This window comes from Pteropus medius, unplaced genomic scaffold, assembly GCF_902729225.1.
Source record: "Pteropus medius unplaced genomic scaffold, Ma_sr-lr_union100, whole genome shotgun sequence".
Taxonomy (NCBI): Eukaryota; Metazoa; Chordata; class Mammalia; order Chiroptera; family Pteropodidae; genus Pteropus; species Pteropus medius.
Window position 1 is genome coordinate 13,415,454 of NW_024349797.1, and position 27,953 is coordinate 13,443,406.

General features: G+C 44.0%; 1 protein-coding gene across 2 annotated transcripts in view; it reads right to left on the reverse strand.

Moving 5' to 3' along the window:
- Positions 1-27,953, reverse strand: part of LOC120619595 (forkhead box protein N3-like) — a 78,639-nt gene that overhangs the window by 10,749 nt on the left and 39,937 nt on the right. Inside the window, exons 2-3 of one of the 2 annotated variants that reach the window (XM_039883989.1) lie at positions 20,774-20,836; positions 11,986-12,091 (exon numbers count right to left, since the gene is read on the reverse strand). In XM_039883989.1, the coding sequence (XP_039739923.1) occupies positions 11,986-12,091; positions 20,774-20,836 (169 nt within the window). Of the gene's footprint in view, positions 1-11,985; positions 12,092-20,770; positions 20,872-27,953 lie in introns of those variants that run through there. The other variant, XM_039883990.1, reaches the window with a different exon arrangement.

The window sequence follows — 27,953 nt, forward strand, 5'->3', positions numbered from 1 at the left end:
ACATAAAAAGTGAGAAATCACATTAGCTCAGGCTGAGAATGAGCGACGCTTGCGGCTAAGTTGAAGTACAGCTCCTGATTAGACGTGGCCAAATTGCTGTCTTCTCTACCAGTTCTTCATTTGTTCCACTATGGTATAGTCAGCATGTGTCACCTCCATCTTTCACCTGTGTACTAGGGTTCTCTCTGGAACCAACGGCTTTAAACCTAGAGGCTATCATTTAAGGGGACGCTGTCCTTCCTAGGATTTACTTGAGAACTCTGATCTTTTGCCACACAGGAAAGAGGCAGGTAGAATTACGGGGACTGTAGACAGGGTCCTAGAGCTGGAGTGAGTGCAGCACTTTTGGTCCAAAACCAACCACAGAAGGAGAGACATGGAAGGGAAGAGATGACCAGCAGGGTGGCAGAAGAGACATCTGGAAGGCATTCTTCCGACTAGCGTACAAAAGATCCCAAATAAAGTACAGCGACATATTTTAAAGTCATTGCTGGGTTCACTAGAATAAAGAGAATCTTAGAGACCCACAGAGACACAAGTGTACCAAAAGAACTTCACACACACAAATGAAAAATTAAAAAGTCAAGGGACATACTCTGAAATGTGAGCAGCAAACGACCAAGAAGTCCAGGGTTTCTGTGGAGCCAATGCTCACCCCAGCACTGGGACAAGAGCCCACACTTCAATGGTGAGGGGGAGGAAATGGCGGGAAGACAGGATTTTGGCAGCTCTACAGTTACTGTGGCCCCTTGAAGGGAGTTAAAGTGGTCCCCAGGCTCCCAGGAGAAGTTTTAAAAGCAAATCCTCTCTTGATGAAAGCAACCTGAATTTAGGTCATTGGGATTCTCATGGATTAAGTTCAACAAATATCTGAGCAGAAGCTCATAACATACACTCACCAAACATGCCGGCAAACAGGCCGCTAGGAACATATACATGTAAAAATACCATATTAAAAAAAAAGCTAGGACACTTGAATGATGACACCGACAATGGGGTCCTAGGGAAAAGTTAACTGCTCTCACTGGCACACAACGTGGATAAAGTCAGCCTCAGCCTCAGCTCCAGATGGAACTGGAGACAAGAAAAGTGTCTCCTGGGAATATTTAACCGCAAGCCTGAAGTCTTGTGGGTATGAGGCCGGAATTCGGTCTGGACCAAAGACGGTACGCTAAATTTAGTTTAAAGTGCCCAATAGTGCTTGCTAGAAGAAAATACAAACCCTTTCTGGAAGAACCAAACTTTACACCCAGGCCACAAAGAATTCCCACAGATGGGATTTTAAGGAACATAGGTTCATAATCGAACACTCATTAAAGCGAAAGAAACAAGCCACTATAAAAAAGAGACAACAGAAAAAAGAAACTATCGACTCTGAACTGCAAAGTTTGCAAATGTTGAAATAACTAGATAGAGTATGTAAAGTATGTGAAAGGGAATAAAAGAACAAACTGAAACATTAGTAGGAAGAACATATTCAGAACTAAAAAGACAGATTTTGGAAAGTACCAAATAGAATTTTCTAGAGGTGAAAAACACAGTCTTTCAAATTAAAGAACTTAATGGAGTCGACAGAAAAAAACAGTGAAAAATAATTAGTGAATTAGAAGATGGATCTGGAGATACATAAAATGCAGCAGAGAAAGACAAAGGGATGAAAATATGGAAGAAAGATTGGGCAATATAACATACAGTAAGAAAATATAAATCTAACTGGAGTTCCAGAGTGAAGAGGAATAATGGAGAAGATCTGATACCCAAATAAAAAATCGCTGAGGATTTTCTAGTTCTGATGAAAGGTACCAATCTTCAGATTCAGAAAGCCAACCAATCCCACGGAGAATAAATAAAAAGAAATCCATGTCTAGACACATCACAGTCAAACTAGAGAACATTAAAAATAAAAAGGCAGAGAGGATGGAAAAGTCGCAGAAAGAAACCATGATATCTAATGAGGAGCACCAATTAAGATGAAGCGAATAGAGTAGATAAAAGCAGAACGATATTCTCAAAGTGAGAGAGAAAAAAAACAGCTGTCAACCTAGAAGGTATATCCTATCTTCCAAAGATAAGGGCGAAATAAATATATTTTCAGACAAAAAAAGTCAGGGTGTTTAACTAAAAGCTGATATTCAGTAGAGGAACTTCTTAGGACTATATCGTAGGAAAAAGAAGAATCATCCAAAAAAGAAGGTCCAAGAGGTGAGAAAAAATGATAAGCAAAGAAAATGTCATCATGTATTGACTTGACAACAACAACAACATAATAAGTTGACTTAAAAAAGAAAAAAAGAAACGGAAACAGAACCAAGGTACTAGGCAAATGCAGTGTATAATCTGGGCGGCAGAGAATACAAGTTAAAGCATTCCAAGGGCTTTGTATTGATCAGGACGTTAAAGATATTGATTAACTTTAAACATCATAAAATATTCATGTTAAAAGTTCCAGGATCAACACTGAAAGAAGAGAAACAAAATATGTAACTTACAAACCATCAGAAAGGAAAAAAACACAACGAAACAAAACAGGAATGCAGAATGGGAGAATCGCAATCAATTTAAAATAATCCTAGAAAGGAAAAAGAACCTGGAAAAAGTAGGACAAAGAGAAATGCAAAATAAGATGGTAGAAATAAATCCGAATATGTCAAAAAAAAAAAAAGGGGGCTAAAAATCTTTGTTAAAAGGTAAAGCTCATTAACACATGTCCAAAAAAACAAAAACAAAAACAAAACAAAAACCATAGGCTGTTTATAAGAGACAAACCTAAAACATAAGGACAAAGAAAAGTTAAAATTAAAAGAATGGAAAACCGTTGTGTCATGCCATGCTGGTGCAGCTATATTAAAACCAGATAACGTCGGTTTTTAAGGCAAAAATCATTACTACAGATAGAGTCATTAAACATTCATAATGGTTCAATTCACCAGGAAGATAAAATAGTTCTAAATATGAATACCTCTAATAAGATAGTGTCAAAATATAAATACCACAAATTGAAAGTTACAAGGAGAAACTGTCACATCCACATTGTAATGAGAGATTTTAATACATCATTCTCCATATTCTATCAATTAGCCCTCTCTCCCCTTCCACAAACCTCTCTTTCATTCTCTCTCTCCTTTCCTCTCTCTTAAACACACACACACACACACACACACTCTCACACTCACACTCACACATGCACGTGAATTAGTACGTAAAAGGTTTGATCTGGAACATGTGCTAATAATGTAGAAAGCACATTATTTGAAGCACATAGAATATTTATAAAAACTGACATACACTATACCACATAGCGAGTCTCCCCAAGTTTCAGAGCAGTATCTTACAGAACAGTTCTCTATCACAATGCGTTGTAGCTGGTAATCAATGTTGAAAAGGTAACTAAAAACAAAAATAAGTAACAATCCTCTCCCCTATAGGTTTGAAAATTTAAAAACACACTTCTAAAAATACCTATGGGTCAAAGAAGTCAAAATGGAAATCAGAAAGTACTTTCAGTTGCTAATAATAATAATAAAAATAAAAGGTATTAAAACTTAACAAGATACAACTAAGCAGTAGTTTTAAGTAAATTATAATCTCAAACTTTTATAGAAAAAGAAGATTTAAAATGTCCAATCCAAAGAAAAAAAAATAAATCCAAAGACAGGAAGGAAATTATAAAGAAAATGGCAAAAATCAATGAAATAGAGAACAGATACAAAATAGAGGTGGTTAAAAAAAAACACGAAAATTGATTCTTTGGGAAAAAACTATGGAAAGATTAAACAAAAAGAGATGATACAGTGAAATAAGGAATAAGAAAGAGACATTTCTATAAAAAACTTTTGAAAAGATGACAGATAACATTTTGATGCCAATGTAATTAAAAACTCAGGTAAAATGGAAAAATTCCTAGTTGCCAAAATGAATTTAAAAAGAAATTTAAAATTATTTTAAAAAATTGATAGTTAAAAATCAACCCACAAAGAAAACATCAGCCGCAGACAGTTTTGCAAGCAAGTTTCATTAAACATTAAGCAAAGTAACTTCGATCTTACACAATCTATTTCAAAGAATCTCAACTAATTTTATGAGAATAATTTCGACACTAAAACCAGATAAAGATAGCACTAGAGAAAATGGGGCATGGACAAAAATGCAAATTTCATGTATAAAATATGAGGTTACTGACTCTAGCAATATATAAAAAAATATAATGTATCACAAGCAAGTATTCTCAGAATGCTTGTTTTATTCAAAAATGAGAAATTCATAGTTATTCACCACAGTAAAACAATGAAAGAAAAAGTTTATAGTTATTTTAAATGATGTAAACATTTTTTAAATGAAATTCAAAAACCATTCAGGATAAAATATCACAGCAGGATTAAGAACAGAAGAATTTTTTTTTGTTATGATATTTCCTTACCCTACAACGAACATTCTATCAATTGTGAATCAATAACACAGCCCCCTTTAAAGTAAGAAACAACATAAATGTCTACAATCATTACTTTTACTCAGAGATCCTGAACAAGACAGGGAAAATAAAAGATATAAGAATTAGAAAAAAAATCCACCATTATTTAGAGAAGATAAATTATTAGAATTACTAGGGCAGTTTATTTATCAAGGTTGCTGGAAAAAAAAATCAATATATACATAATTAACTCCAGATGGATTACAGACTTAAATGTAAAAGGAAAAACTTTAAAAATCTTTTAGTAAAGACTATAGAAGACAATATGATCTTAGAGTCGGGATTTTAAAACACCAGATTTCATTAAAAATGATTAATAAGCATGAAAATTAAGAGCTTACTTCAGAGAGTAAAATGACGATCAATAAACTTAAAAAAGTTATTTGCAACACATACAGCCAATAAAGGATTAATATTCAGAACATACAAAGAACTCCTACAAAGACAAAACTGAGCAATGGAAAACTGAGCAAAGTGCTGAACGGGTAATCCACTGAAGAACATATTCAAACAGACGATTAAATATATGAAAACAAGGGAAATGGAAATTAAAGCACGAGATATCATTACATATTCATTAGATTGGCTGAAATTACAAAGTATGATGGTTCCAAATGTCTGTGAAGATGTACAGGATGGGAACCATCATACTCTGCCGGTAGGAGTGTACAAACACTTTAGAAAACAATTCGGTATCACCTTGCAAAGTTGAGTATGTAAATATTCTACCAAGCAACAAACAATTCCACACCTAGATGTGCATCTTAAATGAAAACTAGAGACACGTACAAGAATTTCTATAGCAGCATTGTTTGTAATAGCAAAGAACTAGAATTGATTCAAATATATTTTGTCACGGAAGGGAATGCTACGCAGCCGTGAAAATGACTCAATTATAACTATATGTAGCAAAACAAACTTAATAATGAGTAAAAGCAAGTTAGAAAAGAAATGTATTGTTCCAGTTACACAACACTCAAAATCAGGTAAAACTAAATAGTATATTACTTATGGATATCAAAAATACTTTTAAAAGCACGGAAGCAGTATATACAAAATTTGGGATTGTTATTACCTTTCAGGGGAGACAAAGGTTATCACTGATGTTTTCATTTTGCAGTTGGGTGGTAGATTCATGAGTATCTTTTAATTACGTGCAGAATATAACGACAGCAGGTCCAGGGGCCTACGATGCCTGCTCTAGCGGTTCAGCCCTTCCTGAGAAGCACATGGATTCAACAATCTCAGAAGTCCTAACTCAGTCATCCCCAGGTTGGAGGTGGGGGCACAATTTTCTCCCATGAGCTGCATATTGTTCCCCTAAACCACTGAGGTGAATGTGACTCTCACCGAACACAAAAAGGCATGATCCTAAAGCTCTCCTCCTTCAATGGCTTTGCATCTGGCACAGTCCAGCATCACCAGGAGTTCAGAGGATTCTCAGACACAATAGGAAAAGCCGCCAGCACTTTCGAAGGCATTAACCAATGCTACTGATTTGACACATGAGAAGAAACTCCAGAAAGTTGATCAAATCTCACACAGCAAGTTTGCTGGTCAATGTTTAGATTTCTGGACCAGAAGAGCCAAAAGCAAAGCCAAAAACCCAAGACAGGGGGCCGAGTGGGAACTCAAGTGCCTGCTCTGTGCTCCTGGTACTCTTTATTCCCATTCCCTTTAGTATTTCCTCCTCTCCCTCCCAACACAAAGCATAATCTGAACACTGAGTTTCAGAGTTGCCTTTAAAGACCATGATTTCAGGAGACAAAAGCTGACAGGTGCTTGGTCTTTAAAAACAAAACAAAGTACAATACAAAAAAGATCAGTGGTAAATGTTCCCTCACGTTGTACAATCAGACCACCACCTATCCTAACAGCGAAGGCTGACAGCTTTCTAACCTTGTGTTACAAACATCTTCTCAAGGGGAAAGGCAAAGGCAGGTGGCCAGGAGGTCTTAGGCTGATAGATGGGTTTCTGATAATTCTGCTTCGACAGGACCTTACGTATTAATGTTCTGTATTACAATAGGACCATTAATTCCTGACTTGCTCCCTGTTCCCTGGGAACTGAAGTTTTCATTTGAGGGCCTAAGAGATCCCAATAAAATTAAGCAGACTTAGATGGTGAATTATGTGAAACTTCCTTATAATTTTATAACGTGCTGTGGTTTAGACATGCAGCCCTGACGACTGCCATAACTCCTCAACTAATGGCTTTGCCACCCGTGTGCACTGTCCTGAAGGTGGCACAATGAAGCTCAATCTAAGCCTTCTCAGACAGGAAACCAGGTAAGGTCTTGGAAGGCAGGCTGGATGAATCCACGAAGGCTCTCCGCATTATTAATTTTACTTTCCCCCCTAACTTAAATACATTCGCAATGTTACGCTACCGTCACCACCATCCATCTCCAGAATTCTTCATCTTGTAAAACTGCAACTCTGTGCCCCTTAAAACAACAACTCCACATTTCCCTCTCCCTCGAGCCCCTGGCAACCCCCATGCTACTTTCGTCTCCTTGATTCTGACTACTCTAAGGGTCTCATATAAGTGGAATCATGTAGTATATATGCCTTTTTGTAACTGGCTTATTTCATTCAATATAAACATAGCCAAGGTTCATCCATATTGTAGCACATGCCAGAATTTCCTTCCTTTTTCAGGTTGAATGATATTCCATTGGGCTTATACCACATTCTGCTTATTCATTCATCTGCTGATGGACACTTGGGTCAATTAGACATTTTAGCTATTGTGAATAATGCTGCTATGAACACGAATATACGATCTTTAAGACCCTGCTTTCAATTCTTCTGGGTATGTACCCAGACGTGAAATTGCTACATTATGCTGTAATTCTATTTGAAATTTGAGGAACTTCCACACTATTTTCCACAGCGGGTGTACTATTTTACATTCCCACCAATAATGCACAACGGTTCCAATTTTCCACATCCTCGTCAACACTTATTTTCTGGTTTTTTGATAGTAGCCATCCTAATTGGTGTGAGGTGGTATCTCATTGTAATTTTGATTTGCATTTCTCTAATAATCAATAATGCTGAGTATCCTTTCACATGCTTATTGGTCATCTGTATATCTTCTTTGGAGAAATGTCTATTCAAATTCTTTGCTCATTTCTGAATCAGGCTGTTTGTTCTTCCACATTACTTATCAAACGCCTGAATAATGCCAGGGTTGCCACTGTGTTAACCTTAAAAGCCCATAAGGCAGGTGCTGGTTTTCTCACGAGAAGCCCAGGTACACCTGGCCAAGGTCACACAGCCAATAGGATAAAGACCTGGGACATTCGCTTCCCAAGTTCATGTGTGTGATTTCTGGGCTCTGTTTTCTCATGAAGAACCCCACTCCCATCAGTTCTCTCCCAAGCCTTTGGCAAGCCCTGGACGTTTAATTCTTCTCTGTCACCTGAGTGATCACTTGGGGTCAAAAAGAACCCTAAGAGTTGAAAGCAAGGTGGCCCAGATCCAGACCTGCTATGACCACCCCCTGGGAGGCAGCCCATAATACTATAAATGTAAGAAACCTGGGGCTCCCACTTTCCGAGACAGCCAGAAACAGTTCTTCTAGTTCTTCTTCAATATATTCTCTGCAAGGAATTTCGCTGGGAAAGCACCAGAAGACACAGGCATAAAACTTTAAGATGTGCGAGCAGTTATTTTGAGGAGAATGTGTCTTGAGAACTCTATGCTCAGGCAGATTTAAAAATAAGCAGGTTTCCAACATGTAAGGATGGGCCAATCTCTGAGGTTATTGAGTAAAAAGTCAACACTGTAAAGTCAATTACACTATTGACAGATACTCTTACAAGGAGATTTCACATCATAATTATATGCAAAGGAACCCAGCAAATACAAGCTGTGTAATGATCAGCTAATAAAAGTAACACTTCATCTATGTCAATAATGGTTTCAGAGTTAAGACAAACAAACATGGCCTTTGCCACCCAGTGGAGGGGAAAAAAAACCCTGAAAGACAAATATTTTCACTTAAGGAGAAGTCGCTTAGACTCACACAGAAAACCTGTCACACAAAGCAGAGTAGGAAATTGGTCTTTAGTGGGTGCTAATGACTCTTTGGCCGTCCCTCTGCCCCAGCTGAACTGACGGGGGCAGCAACCCACATAAACGTTTGAACACTCCCAGGCACCAGCGGTCACTGCCACGTGGTCTGGCAGATGACATTTGCTGTTGTTTTATTCTCGACTGTTTTCCTTTTAACCTCAGCTGAATTTGGTTCAAGTGACACATGGCCAAACTTTTCAAAACTTTAAAATGAATGTGAAAAGCAAAACAAGATTCCCACCTCCCCCGCAAAAAAACCACAGTTCTTAATGAGTTTTACGCAGGCACAGATTCAGCAAATACCTGTGTAGCTAATGTTTATGTTCATTCTTTCTAAAAGCATCACAGTGCCTGCTATTTTCCAGGCATTTAGGGTATAAAGAGGGCAACGGTATTAAAAGCAAGGGTCCTTGACCTAACATAGCTTTCCACACATCTCTCCCTAATTTCTCTTAAAACCGAGGTGGGAGGTGCAGAGTTTGGACAGTGTCCTGGGAGTGCATGCTGGTTTTCTTTCCTGGTTATTTATCTCCAGGTCAGTGGTAACTTGTCTAGTTTCTGCAAACTGTGGTTGTATATGTTACTGAAATGATTCCGCGTGTGGTTGTATATGTTACTGAAATGATTCCGCTCAAAACTCCTACGATGCTCTAGAAGGTCACTTTAGACTAGGCGTGCTTTTGCAGAGGGCAGACTTTGAGCAAGTTGTGCCATTATGAAAAGGGGCTGCTGTCACTCAGCCCCTTTTCTGCTGTACCACCTGGCTCCACGTTAGGCTTGGTCAACAGGGGGTGCCAAAGAGAGACTGGGCAGGGCCTCCTGTGTCCCTGTCCCTGCCACACCCCAGCATCGCCTCTGCACTTTGGGCAGTGTAGTAGCTGCTGAATCTGCTCTGTGGTTCTTCCAGTGCCTGGGGAACCAGCTTCTTCACGTTTCCTGAGAAGCACCTGCACCTTCGGGAACCTTCTCCTCAGAGGTCCCTCTGGTCCTTCCACACGTCCCTCCTGAGCTTGGATACTCCAGCCCGGCTGAGCGGTGCCTCCTCAGAAGTCTGAGTTCCCACTCAGAGAGGCAACCCTTCCAGCCTCTTCCCTTTATTCCCTCAGCCCCGGGGGAGGTATCTGCTTCCTGCAATTGCTCCCTTCATGGTACCCTGAGTGCTCGTTTTACCCTTCCAGTAACCTGGTTAATCACCTTCTAGCTGGTTCACGTCTCTGTGTTCGAATGCCTACTGTGTTTTCTGTTGTCTGACTGGCCCCGAAACTGTTTTGTGGTCTTTCCCTGTGGAAGGGGCTGCGCTGGACTGGACGAGTGGCAACACGTGAACCGGAAACAAGACTTCATGGTTTCATTGTAGAGCTTTGTTATCTTCTAACCAGAACATACCCAGCAAGAAACAAAACAAAACAAAAAACCAACCAAACACCCCCCCAACCCAACATTTTAAATAACATCTGTAGAGGACACTAATCAACAAAATCTGAGCTAATACATACCATGAGGGTAGCAATTAAAATCAGGAGGCAGCGCCCACTGAGGGCCACCCCAATCTCAGGATTCCCCTCCCCCGCCTGGCTCGTCTGTGTCTTTCCACAAGGAATGGCCGGACCCACAGAGCTGGATAGGACCGAAAGAATGCTCAAGGTGACAAACTGGGAAGTCTATACTTAGAGTCCACAAATGAAAATGGACTGTTGCTCCGTGTGAAAATAGTCTGTGGGGCTGAAGTCTTCTCAACCAAAAAGGTAAACTGAGAGGTGAGGCAGAAAAGATTTTTAAAGAAAGAATGGAAACCAGAATATGTCTCTCATAATGTGAGGCAAAGGCATTAATATTTTGGCTTCATGGAAGAGGCTTACCATTTAAGAACTCAAGAATCACTGACCTAAGGACAACAGGAAAGGTACTGGGGAAGCACAAGAAAAAGACCCTTCTCACAGATTTGTGGAAAGTATCACCACGTCGGGTAAGCAGAAATGATAAGTAGTTTTTATAATTCTATTATTGTTCTCATTCCTACAAACTTCCCTCCTTATCAGGTTCCAGACACCAGCATCTGCCCAGAGATCACGAGACTTCTCTCCTGCTTTGCTGGAAGAGTGAAAACACACGAGCGAGTGGACCCTGCATCTCCCTCAGGCTAAATGGACTTTGTGGGCCGGTTTCCTTGGGGACACAAAATACTTAAAAGCCAAATGGCCTTCAGGTGGGAACTTGATCCCTAAGTGTAGAAAAAAAAAAAAAAAAACTTGATCCCTAAGTGTAGAAAAAAAAAAAGGCGATGATGCTGTCAGGAGATGCAGCTCAGCACCACAGGTCCGTGCCCAGCACTGTGCAAGGTGATGGGGCATCGGCCAAATAAGACCCGGCCCTTGTCCTCAGCAAGCAAACCGCCGAGGAAAGAGGGGGACACACAGAGATGTTACCATATAGGGTCACTCATCAAAGGGACACAAGCAAAGCACAGGGTTTATGGGTTCAAAGAAAAGAGATATCCATCCGATGCTGGCTCAGAGGCCGCGTTCAGAAAAGCTCTGTGAAGGAGTCGTTTTTGTGATGGGCTCTGAAGGACGCGCTGCGCCTTGCGTGTGGGGGCTGAGGGAAATGTAAATGGGGGAAACTGCGCAAGATGGGCAAACAGTGGATTAGTCTGGGGAACGAATTCGGCTCCAGGAGAGGAGAGGGTGGGGGTGTGTGTGTCAGGGGGGCACGGTGGGAGGCACGGAAGGTGCTTCTGCAGACGGCGGGTGGGAGTGGGCGGAGGGGCAGCAGAGCAAAGAGGCGGAGGCACCCATGCTGGCCCATGGGAGGCTTCTGGGCTAGTGGGGACCCTCGCCTGGCCCGGCCATGGTGACCGAGGACGGGTGAAAGACCCTGCGCCAGGAAGAGTTCGCGTGCTTGGCACCGACCTGATGCTCGGCAGCAAGGCCAGGGAGCCACCTGCTAGTCCCATACCACATACCAGAGCGCTTTTCACACACGACTTTGCATTTGCTTTCACTGCAACTCCTCCCAAGAGGCAGAGGAGTTCCATGGACGAGGGAACTGAGACCCAGAGTGGTCAGACAGACGGCTACCCAAAGTCACAGGGCTGGGTCTAGATTCACACCTGTTAGCCCAGAATCTAACAAACAACTTGCCCACCAATTCCTTCTACCCGCCTTACCCCACGTCCTCTTCTGAATAATAGAAAAAAAATCTTAATTTGATTAGTCTTCATCACCTCACCTGCAAGGAGACCAGGATAATTTGACGGCCCGAGAAGGAGAAGCCGGCATTTGCTCTGGGATCCCTGGTAGTTACCTTAACTTTTTAAAATGCCCAAACCAGGTTGATTGTCTTCACCACTCTCCATCCCCGTCAAGCGGCCCCGCGGGAAACGCATGCCCTTCCCATCCCCCAGGCGGGCCTGGCCCAGAGCGCATGTCCCTTACCTCGTGGTGGCCGTCATCCCAATGGGAGTGATCGGCAGTGGCCGGACTCCGGGGAACAGCCCTCGGCTCAGGACCCGCGCCCCGTTCTGTATCACTCCTGGAGGAACTGAAAAGCAAAAGGAAAAAGACAACAAGCTTGAGTTCAGCCGGGAAGACTTCCGTACTGAGTCAGAAATTCTGGATGCAGAGAAAGGAGAGGAGAGGAGAAGAGAGGACAGGGCCTCAAACATCGTTTTCTCGCATTTATTAAATATAAGCTTTTATCTCCAGTCAGACCCTAACAAGATCTCGAGACCTCTGCCACAACTGAACAGCAGGTGACCAAACAAATCACTTCCTCGTGCTTCTCCAGTCATGGTGGGAAGCTGAGAACATCTTTCTAGTTGTCCTCAATCACACAAGGGAAGAAGATAACCAGAAGTAACAGCGGAGCCAATTTTACAAGCTCCTTGGTTCCTCGGCGCTCACAAACCAGCTCATTCTCTCACCAGATCTCCGCTGCCTGGGGACAGGCTCCCGGGGGGCATGGCTGGGAGGGAGGGGTTGATGGCAAAGCTCCGACTTCTGCCCCGGAATCGCCCAGAGCCCTCTCTGCAGGGTCCTCCCCGCCTCCTTCCTGAAGCTTCCCCGCCAAGCACTGCTCCCGGTTCTCTCATCATTCCGCCTTCTCCAACCGACCTAACCAACCCTAGGCCAACCTGTCTGCAAGTGACCGACCACCAGCTCCTGTCCCATTTCCACAAACTCACGGTGGTTTCAGGGCAACCCGATTTTGTCTGAGATTTACGAAACAGGGCAACCACAGGAAACCCCTGATATTTGATCTTTTTTGATTGCCCGAACAGCAATTTCATCTAGTTCAAGCAAATATTCTTCCCGTACCTACTAAGGCACCTCCAAGGTGTCTGTGGGGCCGGGCGTGCTCCATGAAGTGAGAACACGGGACTGGTGCACTTGTGATTTTAGTTCTTCTTGCGTGAGTTTGTGCAAGCCCCCCAATCTCTTTTTCCTCGCTCTGAACAGTGTTCGCTCAGACCCCCATCTGCCCACCAGCATCTTGTGGCCCCTGGCACAGCCTCATACGGAGGAGGCAAGGTGAGTAGACCGCTTTCTCAAAGAAAGACCACACGAACAAATGCCGAGAGAACTATTTGTTCAAAAATGGCTATTAAGTTTTTAAAGCCGATGTTATTTGTGTAGAACAAATACTTCCTACAAAACACAAACATGCTTTTACTCATGTAAATTTTAGCTCTCTAAGAGAGTATTATAAATATTCCAAACATTTAATCAAAGGTCTTTCATGCAGGATGAATGTCCACTCTTGATTATGGGGTGACTTTACAAGCCGATTCCTTGGGCACTCTGGAGTGCTTGCTAGTGTTTTTGCCGTCTTCCAGGTTTGCATAAGGCTGTTATTACTAGGTTTTACAGAAGGTGGGATGGGAGGAAAAATTGAAACTAGTGCCTGAAGTCAGAACTACTAGTGCAGTCTGGTGTTCCAGAACCTCCCCAATCCCTTTTCATATTTAATGTGAGAGGAGGAAGCTTAACTACATTGAGAACTTCAACCGGTCCCTTACAGTAGCCTGATTTCTGATAACAGATCATCTGAGGCAGAATCACCAAATATCTAAAATCATAAAACCTATAATTTGATACGGTAGCTAATTATCATACTTTGATTAACTGATGAGTTCTCGATAAGGAAGAGTGTCTAAAATTTATATTACCTGAGTTACATGAGCTGCTTTCAAGACAGCGGAGCACTGATGTAAACACAGGCACAGAGACCAACGGGCCAAAACAGAATCCAGAAACAGATCCACATATACACATCACCTGATTTTTGACACAAACACCAAGACAACACGATTGGGGAAGGAGAGTTAGAACAACCGAAGGTCCATATGGGAAAAAGTGAACCTCGATCCTAACCTCATATCATATATGAAAGTTAATTAGAAATGGATGATAGACCTAATGTAAGAACTAAGATCATAAAACTCCTAGAAGAACATATTGGGGGGTGGGGCGGGGGGGTGAAATACCAGTAATTCCCAAGAAGACACGCAAAACCCAGTAGAACTCTCAGGTTTGTAGTCAGGTGTTTTAGTCAATATGCACGTTGCCTGAAAAGACAGGCTTTCTGTTTGTTTTGGGGATTGTGGGAAAGGGTTTTTCAATTATTTTGTTACATGGTACTCTCCTTGAAATGGTCAACCACAGATTTGGTCTAATTCTGATAGTATTACTTAACATATCAGTCACTAGGGATTTCAACTAGAGCACCAAGCGAACCTGACAAAACAGACCACAGACCTTAAGTATTTAAAATCTGTACCACAGTTATAATTCTTGCCAGTAAAAATTATTACAGTCCCATAAACAGATCATACCAATTAATGGATCAAACCAATTTTTTTTTTTTTACCAATTACCTGTGTATTAGGTGAAGGGGACATAGGGTCACCACAGTTAAGTGGGACAGACAGACAATTAGAAGCAATGAAAATATACTAAGGTAAATGCTGGGGCAGGGACACTAAAGGTATGAAGGATGAAGACACCTAACCCAAAGTAAGGCGTATCTGGGAAGACTTCCTGTAGGAAATGTCATCTAAGTTGAGATCAAAGGCAAAAGAACGGCACACATAAGCCCTAGAAATAATAGAAATCACAATGTGCACAAGAAATAAAAAGTAATTTTGCTAAAGCATATAATCCTGGCAGGATGAGATGTGTTTTAACTTTATCTCACAGATAGTGGGAAAACCATTAAAGAATTGTGAGGAGGGATGTGGTCTTAAGCATAGTAGCCAAGAGCCAGACTCTGATGTTGAATGACCTGGGTCTACGTCCTATCTCTGTCATTTACTGTCCATGTCTACCAAGTAAGCTACTTACGCAAGATGGGGCTAAAAATGGTATTTATCTCGCAGAATATTTGGAGATTTAGCTAAGAGTACAGGTATTATTATTGAGAAAATTATGTTATTTATCACTACAACAATCCATACAACAGCCAGAGAGCGATCCTGAGGCAGCCCATGTTTTCTCCATTTCAAGTGAGCCGAAAGCCCATGAGAATGAAAAGAGACGAAAACCAGACCACAATGGAAGGACTTGGTCATCTTCCTGGTCACCGAGTCGCCAGAGGAGCAGTGACTGCCAGTCAAAGGAGAAAAGCAACCCCAAAGACAGTGCCCCATGCCCAGAGTCGCTGCCCCAGTGCCTAGAACCTTCAAGCACCAGGGCACACCCAACAGGAAGGAAGAGACAGGAAGCCGGCCCTCCCCGCGCACCTGCTGGAGACACAGGAAGCCAGCCCTCCCCACGCACCTGCTGGAGACACAGTAGCCCTCCCCACTGCTGGAGGCCTGAGGAAGCCAGCCCTCCCCCTGAGCACCTGCTGGAGGCACAGGAAGCCAGCCACCTCCCCTCTTGGTGGAGACACAGGAAGCCAGCCCTCCTCCAAGAACCTGCTGGAGACACAGGAAGCCAGCCCTCCCTCTGACCACCTGCCGGAGACACAGGAAGCCAGCCCTCCCTGCGCACCTGCTAGAGACCAAGTTCTTCTGACATTCTTGGTTTCACGTAAGCCTCTAGGGAAGAAGTATCCTGCAGCAGTTAAGAGGACACTTGGGGCAACACAGCCTCCATCCAAAGTCTTGCCCCATCACTGGCTCTGTGGCTTTGGGCAAGTGTCTTAACCTCTCTGTACCTCAGTTTCCTCACCTGTAAACTACTCATAAACATGCCTCATAGGATTGTTCTGAGGATTAAATAAGACACATTATATAAACTGCTTAGCTCAGAGGCTGGCCAATTACGCAAATGCATCATCATCACTGTGATGTTCATCCTTCCACCTCTCCATATCATCCCTCAAGCACCCTCTTACTATCTAAAAGGCACAGGGTCTAACGGGGTCAAGACACAGGGAAATTCTTTCAGCCTCTTATGCCTTTTGTAGTTATCCCCAAATCTGCATTCACCCATTAAAACATCTTCCTGATTAATGAACTGTATCCACTTCAAAGAGAATTTCATGGACAGAGCGACCCTGCAGCATTAAAAAGCTTTCCCTGAGCTATTTCCTGAACTTTGCAAGACTTCTGGCATGTAAACCAGACTCTTCTTGTGAATCCTGAAGCTTGTTTTCAAACGAGCTGCAACCGAGCGCTGCCTCTGCCAATCCCGGCATTTCTCAGTCCTTATCGTTGGCAGTGCTCTCCGTGTTGGGATGGTGGATGTGTTCATATTTGCTCACTGGCTGCCAGAAACCAGCTGTGACACTTAACTGTTCCCTCATCTTTTCTCCTTTCTGTCTCTATCCTCAAGGGTCAGGAACGTGGCTAAAACCCGAATCCCAGCCATTCTAAAAATGCCTGAGAATGGTGTTCTGAGGTCCACATTTTGACTTTTTTGATTCTGGGATTCTAAAGGTCCACTCCTCAGCCCTTCCAGTCCTCCCCTTCCATTTACTCTGTATTTCTCTCAAAGTATATCAAAACCGTTAAAGCCCAAGCCCTTCATAACCAGTGCCCCCAACTCAAAGTACTAAAATTATACCTTGGTTCCAGCTAGAGATTTTAAAAAACTAAACTTTTAAAAATGGCCTCTAACTTAGATTTGTGGCTCTCACTAGAAAAGGCACAGCCCTTTTTGTTAGATCAGTTAAATATTCGGCTTTTATAGGGGAGAAGACATACATCTGAGACTCTCACCTTCCTGGGATGAGGTGTCAGAGACATCAGCACCAGAGCTGATCAACCACTTTCTCTTAAGTTAATAGAGTGGCTCTAAATGTTCTTATTCTTAACCCGTAAGAATGCAACACTCACACACATAGTCAGATCAAGCAGCACCGCTCCCTGTGATCTAAATGTGATCATCTTGAGAACCTAAAAAAAAAAAGTCTACGGCACAAGACAAAGCCTCCACCACGCTCCCCCACCAGTGCCGCCTCTCGGCCCCTCCCCATCCCGGCTTCCCTCCTGATGCTCAGCTTCCTCGGTTTTCACAGCTTCTAAAATTAACCTCTGAGAGGCCATAAGCTGAGCAGCAGGTGATCCATCAATCCTTCCTTTTCCTAAAGTCGGCCTTTCCGCCTGATCACGGGGGAGGGGGTGGCAACAGGGGGACTGACTTCCTGGTTGCCTTTCTCGTCAGGTGACTGGTGTCTGTGGTATGTTTCCTAGTTCTGGGCAGGGTGCAGAATGTTGCCCCCCCTCCCCTACCCACTTCCCGTCCCCTTCCTCTCCCCTGTCCCATTTTGTTGTTTTGTTTATTATCTGGAGCTCCTCTCTGGGACATTCCAACCAAGGATTATACAAGCCTTTGAAGGTGGATAATGGTGACCTGACTCCTGGCTTCATATCGATCCCTCCACTGGGGTTAAAGGTGACTCACGGGGCTTGTCAAAGGGGACTGCAAAGCAGGTACTTCAGCAGACTCCAGAAGCTGGAATTAGTCTACACCGCCACCGGAGGTGGGTGGGGGGCCAATGATAAAATGTTGGAAGTGAAGCATCGGGCTGCAGTGAGAGGCAGAGGGGACTGCAGGGCGTCCAGCTCAAGCCAGACGTGGCGCGCTGAGCTCTGCTGGGCAGTGTGGGGCTCCCCAGAGATCAAGGGGAGGCCCACTGCCGTTCTTACCAGCTCCTTGAGTCATTTCCTTTGTACGACCTACTCAGTTCAGACCCTGGACTGTGGCCCGTCTGCCAGCCCCGAGCTAGATTTGCAGATGCCGACCAAGGGCAGGATGAGAGGAAAAGATCTAAGTGGCTGCTGTCTGGTGGCCTGAAGTGGAGTGGCCACGAAGGGCATGACAGAGGAAACGCCTTTCCAGCCGTCCGGGCCAGCCAGCCCTTACAGCTGGGAGTGACAGCGGCAGATAGACTAGGTTGGTGGCCCCGTCCAAACAGGAGCGTCACGCAGCCCAGGAGGTGAAAACAAGAGGCTATAAATAGCACACGAGGCTCTATACCCAGAGACCAGCCACAGACCAGCCAGCGGGAGAACGCAGGCAGGCTCTGTGCACACAGGCGCCCACGCTCCCCACACGTGGGCAGCGGCAGAGCCCTGAATGTGGATGATGCACACATACATCCACGCGGGGTCACCAACACCACTAGGCTGGCTGCCCGCTGCCCACACTCCATTACTGCGAGTGTCTGCCGCCTTTGAACCTTTGGGCTAGAAATCCCCTCACTTTTTCCAGGCCTTGGGGAAAGCTGGCTGGGCAGGGGATGATGGCTTCATCAGTATATGTCTCTATGCTTCTCCTTTCGGGAAGCGAGGCACTATATCAAACCCCGGGGTAAGAAACATTATGCAACGTAAAATGACAATAAAGAGAGAGAAAGGAAGAGCGAAGCAGAGAAGAGCGAACGGAAAGCGCTGGGGACGCACGCCCTGACTGAGCTGCGTGGGAAGCCGAGGAGCGGCCGCCTGGCGTCCCCGGCACAGAGCAGACACTGGACCCGGGCTCGTTTCCCTCCTGCAGCTCGGCTCCAGCCTTTAGGGGCACTGCATCTGCTCCACCTTGACCTCCAAGGGAGTCTACTAGGGCTTGGGGCCAGAGGGGAGCAGCACGAGAAGATGGTGTTCCCACTCTCTCCCCAGTCTTTGCTGCTCTGGCCGACGGTGTCTCCCTCCACCACCTCTGTGGGCGCCCTGGAGCCCCGTCCAGGGCCCTGGAGCCCCCTCTGGGTGTGAGGCCTGCAGGAAGGCTGTGCTGGGTTTCTCACAGTGAGGCGGGAAAGCCTTCTGGGAATCAGCCTCCAGCTTCGACACATAAACAATGAGCTTTGAAAACTCAGATTCAGCATTTCAATGTAAAGAAGACTACGGATACCCTTAAAAAAATAATTATTTACAGTTTGTGAGTGTTATGCTGAGGGGGAGGGGATAAGTTCATTTTGTCATGAGAAGATTAAAAATCATCAACTTGTCAACTAATGGGGGAAAAAAAAAACCTTTTCTCTTCTACCTGTGGTCAAGAATCCAGTGATAAGGGACTTTTATGCAAGCTGCTGAAGACCCGCGAATGACCAGTCCCCTTGCCTTTTCCCTCTTAACTCCATGATTCTAGTTCGACGAAGGGATTTCTTTAAACCAACGATCACTGTGTACAGTGGTCTGTGATCTGGCTGAGTGCTAAGGAAGGTGCTTGACTTACACAGCTCTGATGAAATCAGTACTGATGAGTTATGCAACTTGATTTCAGAAACCATTTCAGGCTGTAACTTGATTACAATCTTGTCTTTACTCCTCTTGCAATGTCTGAGAATAAGTTGTTTTTTCGGGTTTTTGAGAAATATTCCTCTATAACTTCAAACCTTATTTAAAAACCACACTGCAGGTGAACTGCGAGCTCCAGGACTGAGCCAGTTGTACATCTGCTCAGCAGTGGTGTTTGCTTCTTGGAGGTCTGGGCCGCCTGAAATTTCAACTGCTGGCAATTTGAGTTTAGCAAAGAGAAACTGAGGATTCTGTACCACTAGGAGCAGGTAATGTCAGCTGCTGGCAGAGGGACAAGCCCCTCCTGAGAACGCTTGGCTACAGCCCTTGGGTCTTTTAAAGAGGAACGAGTGAGAAAGAAAGGAGTCAAGCAAGTTTCTTAAAGCTGCTGGAAGAATGTGACAAAGGCAGGGCTAGGAAGGATGACCTGGACCTCCGCATCAGTGCACTATCGGCTCCAAAAGTGGGGGACCCCCCCTTGCTCAGGAGACCGTATGGTCTTCTGAGAGCCGGAGCCCCAAACGAGCTGCAGACCCGGCCATAAGGTGGGCACCAGCCCTGGTGGGCGTCGTGCTGGGGTCTGTTTCTCACGCCGTCATCTGCACACCGGCGCGTTTCATCGACAGGAGGCTGCAACGCAGCAGCTTCGCGATGACGAGCTGAGCAGACCCTGGAGGACAAGCTAACTGTCCGCTCGGCAGGGCTCTGGCTGGGGTGGAATGTGGGCAGAGGAATAGCCTCAAGTTAGGAGGAGGAGGGGACGGATAGCTCCATTTAAGGCCATTTTCCAACACTTTCTAAGAAGATCTTTCTAAAACCACAGTAGTCTAGCTCCAGACGTGGCGAAAAATCACCAGGCGGTAGACAGAAGAGACGTTCAAAGAAGGAAAGGCGTCATCCATGCCTGACGCTGCTCAACGGCCAACAGAAGGTGAAGACAGCTCTGCTTAACTAAATGAGCCCCGTCCTCCTCTCTACGGCAGCCTGGAAGGCCGGTGGGGGTGACACGGGGGGCGCCATGGTCGTTCATTCCAAGGTTATTCCAAGCTTCTGCACAGCGCCCACCTCGCCAGACCTTCCTTTCTGCTCCGTCTATACAACGGGAGCTTGCGATTAATGAGGTCCCAAAAGGGAAAGAAATCTCTTAAAAGGGGCACTGCTCAGCCCCATGACTGTGAAGCTGGCCCTACGTAGCCTCTCCTAGCAGAAACTAAACTCACAGGAACAATGCCTGCAGGAGTAAAGAAGGTCTCTCCACCGGGATTCATTATAGGGGCTGCTTCCCTTCCCCCAAGTCTTAGGCCTTGAAATTATATTGGAACTTTGTCATCTTGGAAACACACCTAAGCATTCATTCATACATATGCATGGATGCATGTTTATATGCATATGCATGTAATCATGCATTTAGGTAGTTTTAAAGTGATTCTACAAGAGAAGTTGTACTTGAGCATTAGTTCTTCCTAAGGCCTGGTGTATAAATGAGAAGGTTAAGTTCACAAACTATGGTGCTGAAGGCTATAGAAATATCTACTCACAACCTGCTTGTATCTCAGGGGGAGTATTCAAAAGCATCATGGCACTGGCAGCATCAATGTCAGGATCTGGAAAAATCAACCAATAAATAACATTATTTACAACAGGGCCAATGTGTCTGTGTGTTTTCCCCCTGCATGATATAGCTTATGAATGCAACAGAGGAAAAAAAAAAATCCAAAACTAGATAAGCTATCCCAAAGATGATTTTCTTCCCATTTGGATTTGAGAGAAGATTATTCTAGAATGAGATTTCAGGGGCAGATTCTAAGTTTTTTCAGAAAAAGCATGGTCTCTTCTCAATTTGTTAATTTCATAATTTGTACTGTATGTTCCTGGTAACTTGCTGATCTATACACCCCCACAGCTTGTTCCCCTGGAGTGGAGGCATAGCAGAGTGGGGTGACAATAAGAGGTTTGGCCACAGGAATCTTTAATGAAGCGGAGAAACTCACAGCACCAATCAGAGAAAGCATTAAATACACCTGCATCTAGTGAGATTACAAACAAGACGTTTGGTCATTTCCACTTGTCAGAATGTAAATTGTATGAGATTGTGTGCACAGTGGTGGTGGAGGTGATGAGGCATTAAAAAACAAACACTTAAAATATATTTAAAAAAATTAAAGTTATAATATCGAGGGCACAATGTTTGTTTCCACATCTATTATTGCTTTTAATATGAGACAAAAAAAAAAAAACCCCTCATCATTTCATTGCTATAATTCTTAATAGGTTTCTGAACCCTTACTGATCCACCGGTTGACAGATGGCAGGTTTATATAGAGACAGAGAAAAATATTATCCTTTTATAACTAAATTCATTTTCCTCTGAGAAACAGCAGCGCGGCTGCTATGGAAATGAAAGTCACCATGGCAACAGTAAACAACCCCCAAGAATGGTCACTGAATAGACTGAAAAGAACATCTGCCCCAACCCTGCGTCCCAGCTGCCCTGGGGCGAAATCCGCTAATGGCGCGGTGACGCCGCGTGACAGACGCTGCCGCCTGTGCCCTGTCCAAATAAACGAAGTGTGCAGTGGAAGCCGACATCACAATGCCTGTCCTTGCAGATTACAGCCTCTGTGTCCGCTAAACCCAGTGACTGACGATGCGGGGAACGGGGGCCCGCACTTGTCAGTTTTTGTACAAATTACATACCAAAAAATTCAATTTAATACTAATGGCTCCGTGGCACTTTATTTTGGGTATTATGCAAGAAAATGACTTTTTTTACTGTTTAAAAAAAAGTACATTTTTCATACTTTATATGTGCAGTTTAATTCCAAGGGAGAAATGGGAAGCAGCAGAAAGCCCCACCAGCGATTAATAATATAGATGAAGCTGGTTCCAGAAGACAATGTCAAAAAAAAAAAAAAAAAAAAGGGAAGGAACTTTTACTCTGCAAGCCCTTTTCTATTTTGCCTGCAGGAGGCCCGTTACTTACACTCCATAATGGAGTGAAAGTTTATTTTAATAAGTACATTGTATGAAAAACAGGTAAATTAACTGATATGGCAACTCCTGGGGTGAAATTCCTAAAACAGTCATCGCTTCCCACTGATATTAAAATATATATGTCAGCTGAAGGGTGAACTGAAAAATATAACATTCCACTCACTGCTCCCAGGGTTCCCGTGGCCCATGCCCTCTCCTCTCCCCACAGGGCCTGTTGCCAAGACGAGAATTTGCATTTTCAGGGCACTGCTGGCACCCCATAAGCCTCAGGGAACAGCAGCTCCTGGAGGTGCCGTGGGGGCGGGGGTGGGGTGGGAGGAGGGGGACACTGAGGACGTCCTTTCTAGTCTCTTTTTGGAAAGGGACTTTCCTGTCTCAGGGCTGACATAACATGCCAGGTTTTTGTTTTTGTTTTTGTTTTTTTACACCAGGTAAAATTTCTTTGCCATATTTTGAGAATGCACACGCTGTAGGCAACCCACGGTCCGGCTGGATGGTCCCCGCCTTCCCAGGTGACTCTTACCCACAGTTTTCCGGAACCAGGAGGTCTGATGGGGGCAGAGCAAGAGGAAAATACAGGTAAGAAGTCAGGAGTCTTTTCCTATTTGTTTTGCGGAAAATTAAAGGAAGTAGTTTCGTATTCTTCAAAAATACATCGGACCTCAGGAGGAAGGTATAAAGGGCCTCAGACAGATATAATGAAATAAATGCGAGAGTAGGAAGACAAAGAGACCTTAAAGGAAAAGAATAGAATTAACACTCACATGAATTTTGCAGAACCTAAGGGGTCTCTTGAGGAGCGCTTCAGACCCACATAACATCCACCCACAACTCCCACCCCGACCCCAGCCAAGCCAAATAAACACTTAAACCAAGAAAGAACAACGCTTCTAAAGGACAAGTCACTCAATCCTTTCTTCCACCCAGATTTGCCACGCCTTTGGCCTCCACAGATAATAATTCTGATGCTACCTTCGCACTCTGCTGGTCTCCAGGCATTTGGGGTAGGTGTGACACCCAGCATTCTCATCTCATTCAGAATCAGTTCGAACCTATGGCCCCAACTCTCCATACTGAATGGGTCAGTTCCTGAGCGGCATAAGCCCGAACACGAAACCCTATGGGCAGAGCGGAACGGAGGACAAGGCATGGGATGCCCTCCCTCTTGCCATCTTGGCAGGAGAACTGACGAACGTAAGAACTACGAATGGTATGAGAAAGCACGATTGTGTGTTTATGCAAGTGTGCGCACACCAGCACCACAGTGAGTGCCATCCTCGGTGTAATTTACTGAGTTCTGACAAATTTTACACCAGCGCTACCACCACCTTAATCAAGATAAAGAGCACAGGTACGATACAGATTTCCATCGCCCCAAAGTTTTCTTGTGCCCCTTTGCAGTCATCCCCACCGTTGCCCTGGGCAATATTCACCCATGATGTGGTATCAGTGGGTCCTGCTCTATTACTGCTATCACTGAGTGGTATTCCATTGCATAGATATACTACAATTTGTTTATCTGCCTGAAGACGGTCATCTGGATTGCTTCCAGTTTGGGATTTTATCTCAAAAGCTGCTATGAAGTTTTGTACCAGTGGTTCGTGAACATATACTTTCATTATCCTTGGGTAATTGCTGGTCTGTGTATGTTTCACTTTATAAGGAACTGACAAACGCTTTTCCTAAGAGGATGTACCATGTAGCATTTTTGCCAACAGTTGAAATTGTCAGTCTTTTCAAGTTTTAGCCATTGTAGTAGATGTGTAGTGGTATTTCGTTGTGGTTTTAATTTGTATTTCCCTAATGACAAGTGATGTTGAGCATCTTTTCATCTGCTTAACAGCCCTTTGTATAACTTCTTTTGTGAAATGCCTGCTGAAGTTTGTACCCATTTTTTAAACTGGGTTGTTCAACTTCTTACTATTGAGTTGTAAGATTTCTTTAAACATTCTGGATGGAAGTACTTTGTGAGATATATATTTTTTTTCTCAGCTTATCTATTCAGTTTCTTAATAGTCTTTTTATAAGCAGAAGTTTAAAACATTTTAAGACCAATTTATCAATTTCTTTTGTAATTCAATGCTTTTTATGTGTCTCAACTAACTAATCTTTGCCTACCCCAAAGCTGCAAAGATTTTTTTTCCTGAAGAACATCTTTTTTATTCTCATTTGTTAGTACATCAAATACAATGTTACGTGGGTTCAAAACCCAGATTTACAGGTAAATGAAATTAATCCACCAGACCTCTTCCTTTACCCAGTAAGTACAGAACCCTGAGAATTTTATAAATCAATACTAAAAGGACCCTTCTTTTTTGGCTCCAGGTGTGGCGAGGGGACACCAGGCAGCCTCTGCCAGCCACGTTTTTATGGGAAAAAGTCTCTTTGACCCTCCGCTAAACATGTGTCATGCTCGACACGCCCTGACATTCTGCATGTGCTTCAGGCTTCAGAGCGGACGAGCTCCCATCTCTCTTCTCCAGAGATGCTACAATGCTTATTCTTATCTATTATTAAAATGTCTAGGTTTTCTCCCTTTAAAAAAAATCATTAACGTTTTCACAGTAAAATAATATATACTAGGTGGAAATAATTTGAGAAATTAGTGCCTTTCCCACAGACCAGATTCACATTCTCTTTAAGTAGTCCAGAAACTATCTACATAAATATAGGCATTTATGTACATTCACTGAGACACCAACACACATATACTTAACACTCATACACATGTACTTACTCTTTAAAAATGGGTTTATAGGAAAAAATACTTTTTGAAATAACTTTTTCTCCTTATTTTTCACTTAATGACATATATTGCCATCCTTTCATATTAGTATATGTGACTTAAGTTTTCCTGTGGTGACATTTTTGTGCACAAAAACACACACCAGTGTTCACGCTGACATTCTCTTTCGTTCGGACTGCAGACCACGGAAAGGCAGAAACGACGCGTGTGTAACCTGTAACCTGTGCCCAGCACGCTGCCTCTCCCCACAGACCCTAGCCTAGGACCTGGAGACATGGCGCCAGCACAGCAAATCGCTCCTCCTTCAGCCCCCTCATCTTTCTCCCTTCCTGTGCAGCCCGGTGCAGCCCGGTGCAGCCCCAGCCCCAGCCCCTCCCTCCTCTGCCTGCTCACAGCTAGTACCTCCTGGGGTCACCCCCACTGGCTGCTGTGGGTAACGTTATGCTTCCCAAGCACACTCTGGGTCTCTCTGAAAGCCTTTCAATTCTCTGTGGTCAAGAGAGACGAATGGTGCTTTACACCCTTAGGCAGCAGAGATGTGATGGAAGAACATCTTTCTGGCAGGATGCTGTTGACCAAGGACACTTATTTTGGAGCTTTTTGGCTGGAGATGTTTTAGGGGACTGGGCAGCTGTTCGAGGGTTAGAGGATTCTTCTGCTTCGGAGGCACCGCTGGTTCTGAAGGACAAAAGGTCCAGGACTAGATTCTGGGAAGGGGGAGCAGTGGGATGGCTACATAGGATTTCTCCTGGGCTTAAGAGAGAAGGTGGTTCAATCCGGTTTATCAGCATAAGAAAAGAGGAAGATATTTTTGGCCATGAACTCTTTTGAGGAATGAAGATCCACTTGGCAGGCGTATCCTTCAGGCTGTAACTCTGGAGAACGGGGGTGAGGTGGCGCGGTGCAGGGGAATAAAGCAGCAGAACTCTATTTTTAAAGGGGAGAAAGTGTCTCCCAATAGGACCTAAGTCAGTAGGTTCCTAATATAGAAACCCACATCATTGCCACTGGTTGATGCAGCGTCCCACCAAGCATGACGTCATGGGTGCTTAACAAAGTTACGACCACCCTCAAAATGCAGCCAATCTCAAATCCCACATTCAAACACTCCTCCCTTCTCTGCTTCAGTAACAAATGTTACTCCTCCTCTGGACCGGTTCCCAGAGGCCCATTTCAATTTTCATCCTTAATGCGGTTATCTTATCACTTTGCCTCTTTTCCGCAGTACGAGACTGAAAAACGGTCACACGTCTTATAGATGTTTTTGAAGCCCTTTCTCTTGAAGGTACAGAGACAATTATATTATGCTGCAGTGAAAGACACAGGCCACAAAGTTCCTAGAACCAATGGTTGAGCTTCTTGGATTTAAAACAATACTGTCCTTCATTTCCCCCAAACTGGATGGAGATGGTTTCTTTTAAGCACAGGAGGAGGCTTTTTCTCTGTGGGTATGATGGAAAAAAATCACTCAGCAGGGCATGAGGATTCCTGGGTTCAGGTCCCGGTTTTGCCACTGTGTAACAGGTGACTCTCATTTGGGGTCTGAGTGCATTCCTTTTAAAACGGTGGTGGGTGGCTACAGACTTGGGGGGAGCCAGCTTGGTTTTTCATCTCATTCCTGGTTTTGCCTGTAATGTCCCCTGACTCCCTCCCCTCTTTCTGACTCGGGGCTCCCAGGAGTACCTACCAAATGGGGGATCTGCTCCAACACCTTTGAGGCGCTAACACTCTTAGTAAGGCTGGAAGAATATCCTTTTATTCCTGCGAAGCTGTGGCGGGTCATCGGCTGGGTCCACGTCAGCGCCATCCATCCAGCCGGGCCTGGGTATCCTGTGGGTTTCTGTCTACACTCAGCTCCCCTTCCTCTGAGCTCTGGCATCAGAGGAAGTGTCTGCAGAGACCATCCATTAACAAACTCAGAATACAAAGGATGGTTGGGAGCCCCAGATTCAATCCTCACTGCTGTAGAATGACTACAAAAATGCGAACCCCATCCTTAGCATCTTGAGCTGACTGACCTTACAAAATGATAACAAAACATTTCCCATATGGAAAGCCTGAGAATTACAACCAGCAATCATTACCTTCTTAGAAATTGTTTGATTTTCCATAGGGCTAATGTGTTTCTCTATTTCTCCCTGCTCCACTACGTACCTGAAATGTTTCACAGGATGATGAAAGGTCTTCATATAACCGAATAAAAGAGATTCAAGAAACGTAAAAAAAACAAAACAAAACCAAATAACAGATAACACACTCGGACAGAAATGATCAGATATAAGGACACAATACAGCCTTAATCAGAAGCACACGCCAAGGTGCTCATAATCTCTTTCACATTCTCTGCTGGAAAGTGAGCCCTACTACAAAAGCCCCTCCTTCCTCACCTGCCTTGTTCTCTGTATCCCTGGTACCTAGAACAGTTCTGGAATGCGGTGCCAGATAAATAGTGATGAACAAACTAATGGATGGCTCGTCCAATCCAGCTGTCTGAGGCTAAAGGTGCTGCTGCCTGGGGCATAAGCCTCTGGATGTGCAGTGGAACCCCCGGAAATTCCAGGAAACCAAATGCGAGGCCGTACCCCAGCAATACCGAGTTTTGCGAAAATTCATCAGAAGATTCCGATGTGTGTGAAAGGTACAGAACCATCTGTAGTGATGGTAAACCAAGGATATGTGAATGCCATCCAAAGCCCATCAGGATGAGGAACTCTGTACTGAGCTTCCGTATACACGCGCCATGGTCAAGAAAAGCAGTTCTTTGAACCAAATGATCTCAAAAAGAATACATCGAAAGTAAATAAATAGATATAAAAATCACTTTACTGTTGACTCTCCCCGCCGCCCCCGTTCGCAAAATCCCTAGGCGTAGTTTAATAGAGAGAATATCTATGTTTGTGGCTGTGAAACCAGTGAAGTAGAAGTCGTACTCTTTGGTGGCTGTTGCAATCAATCAAGGTATCTGAAACAGCCACCTCTGA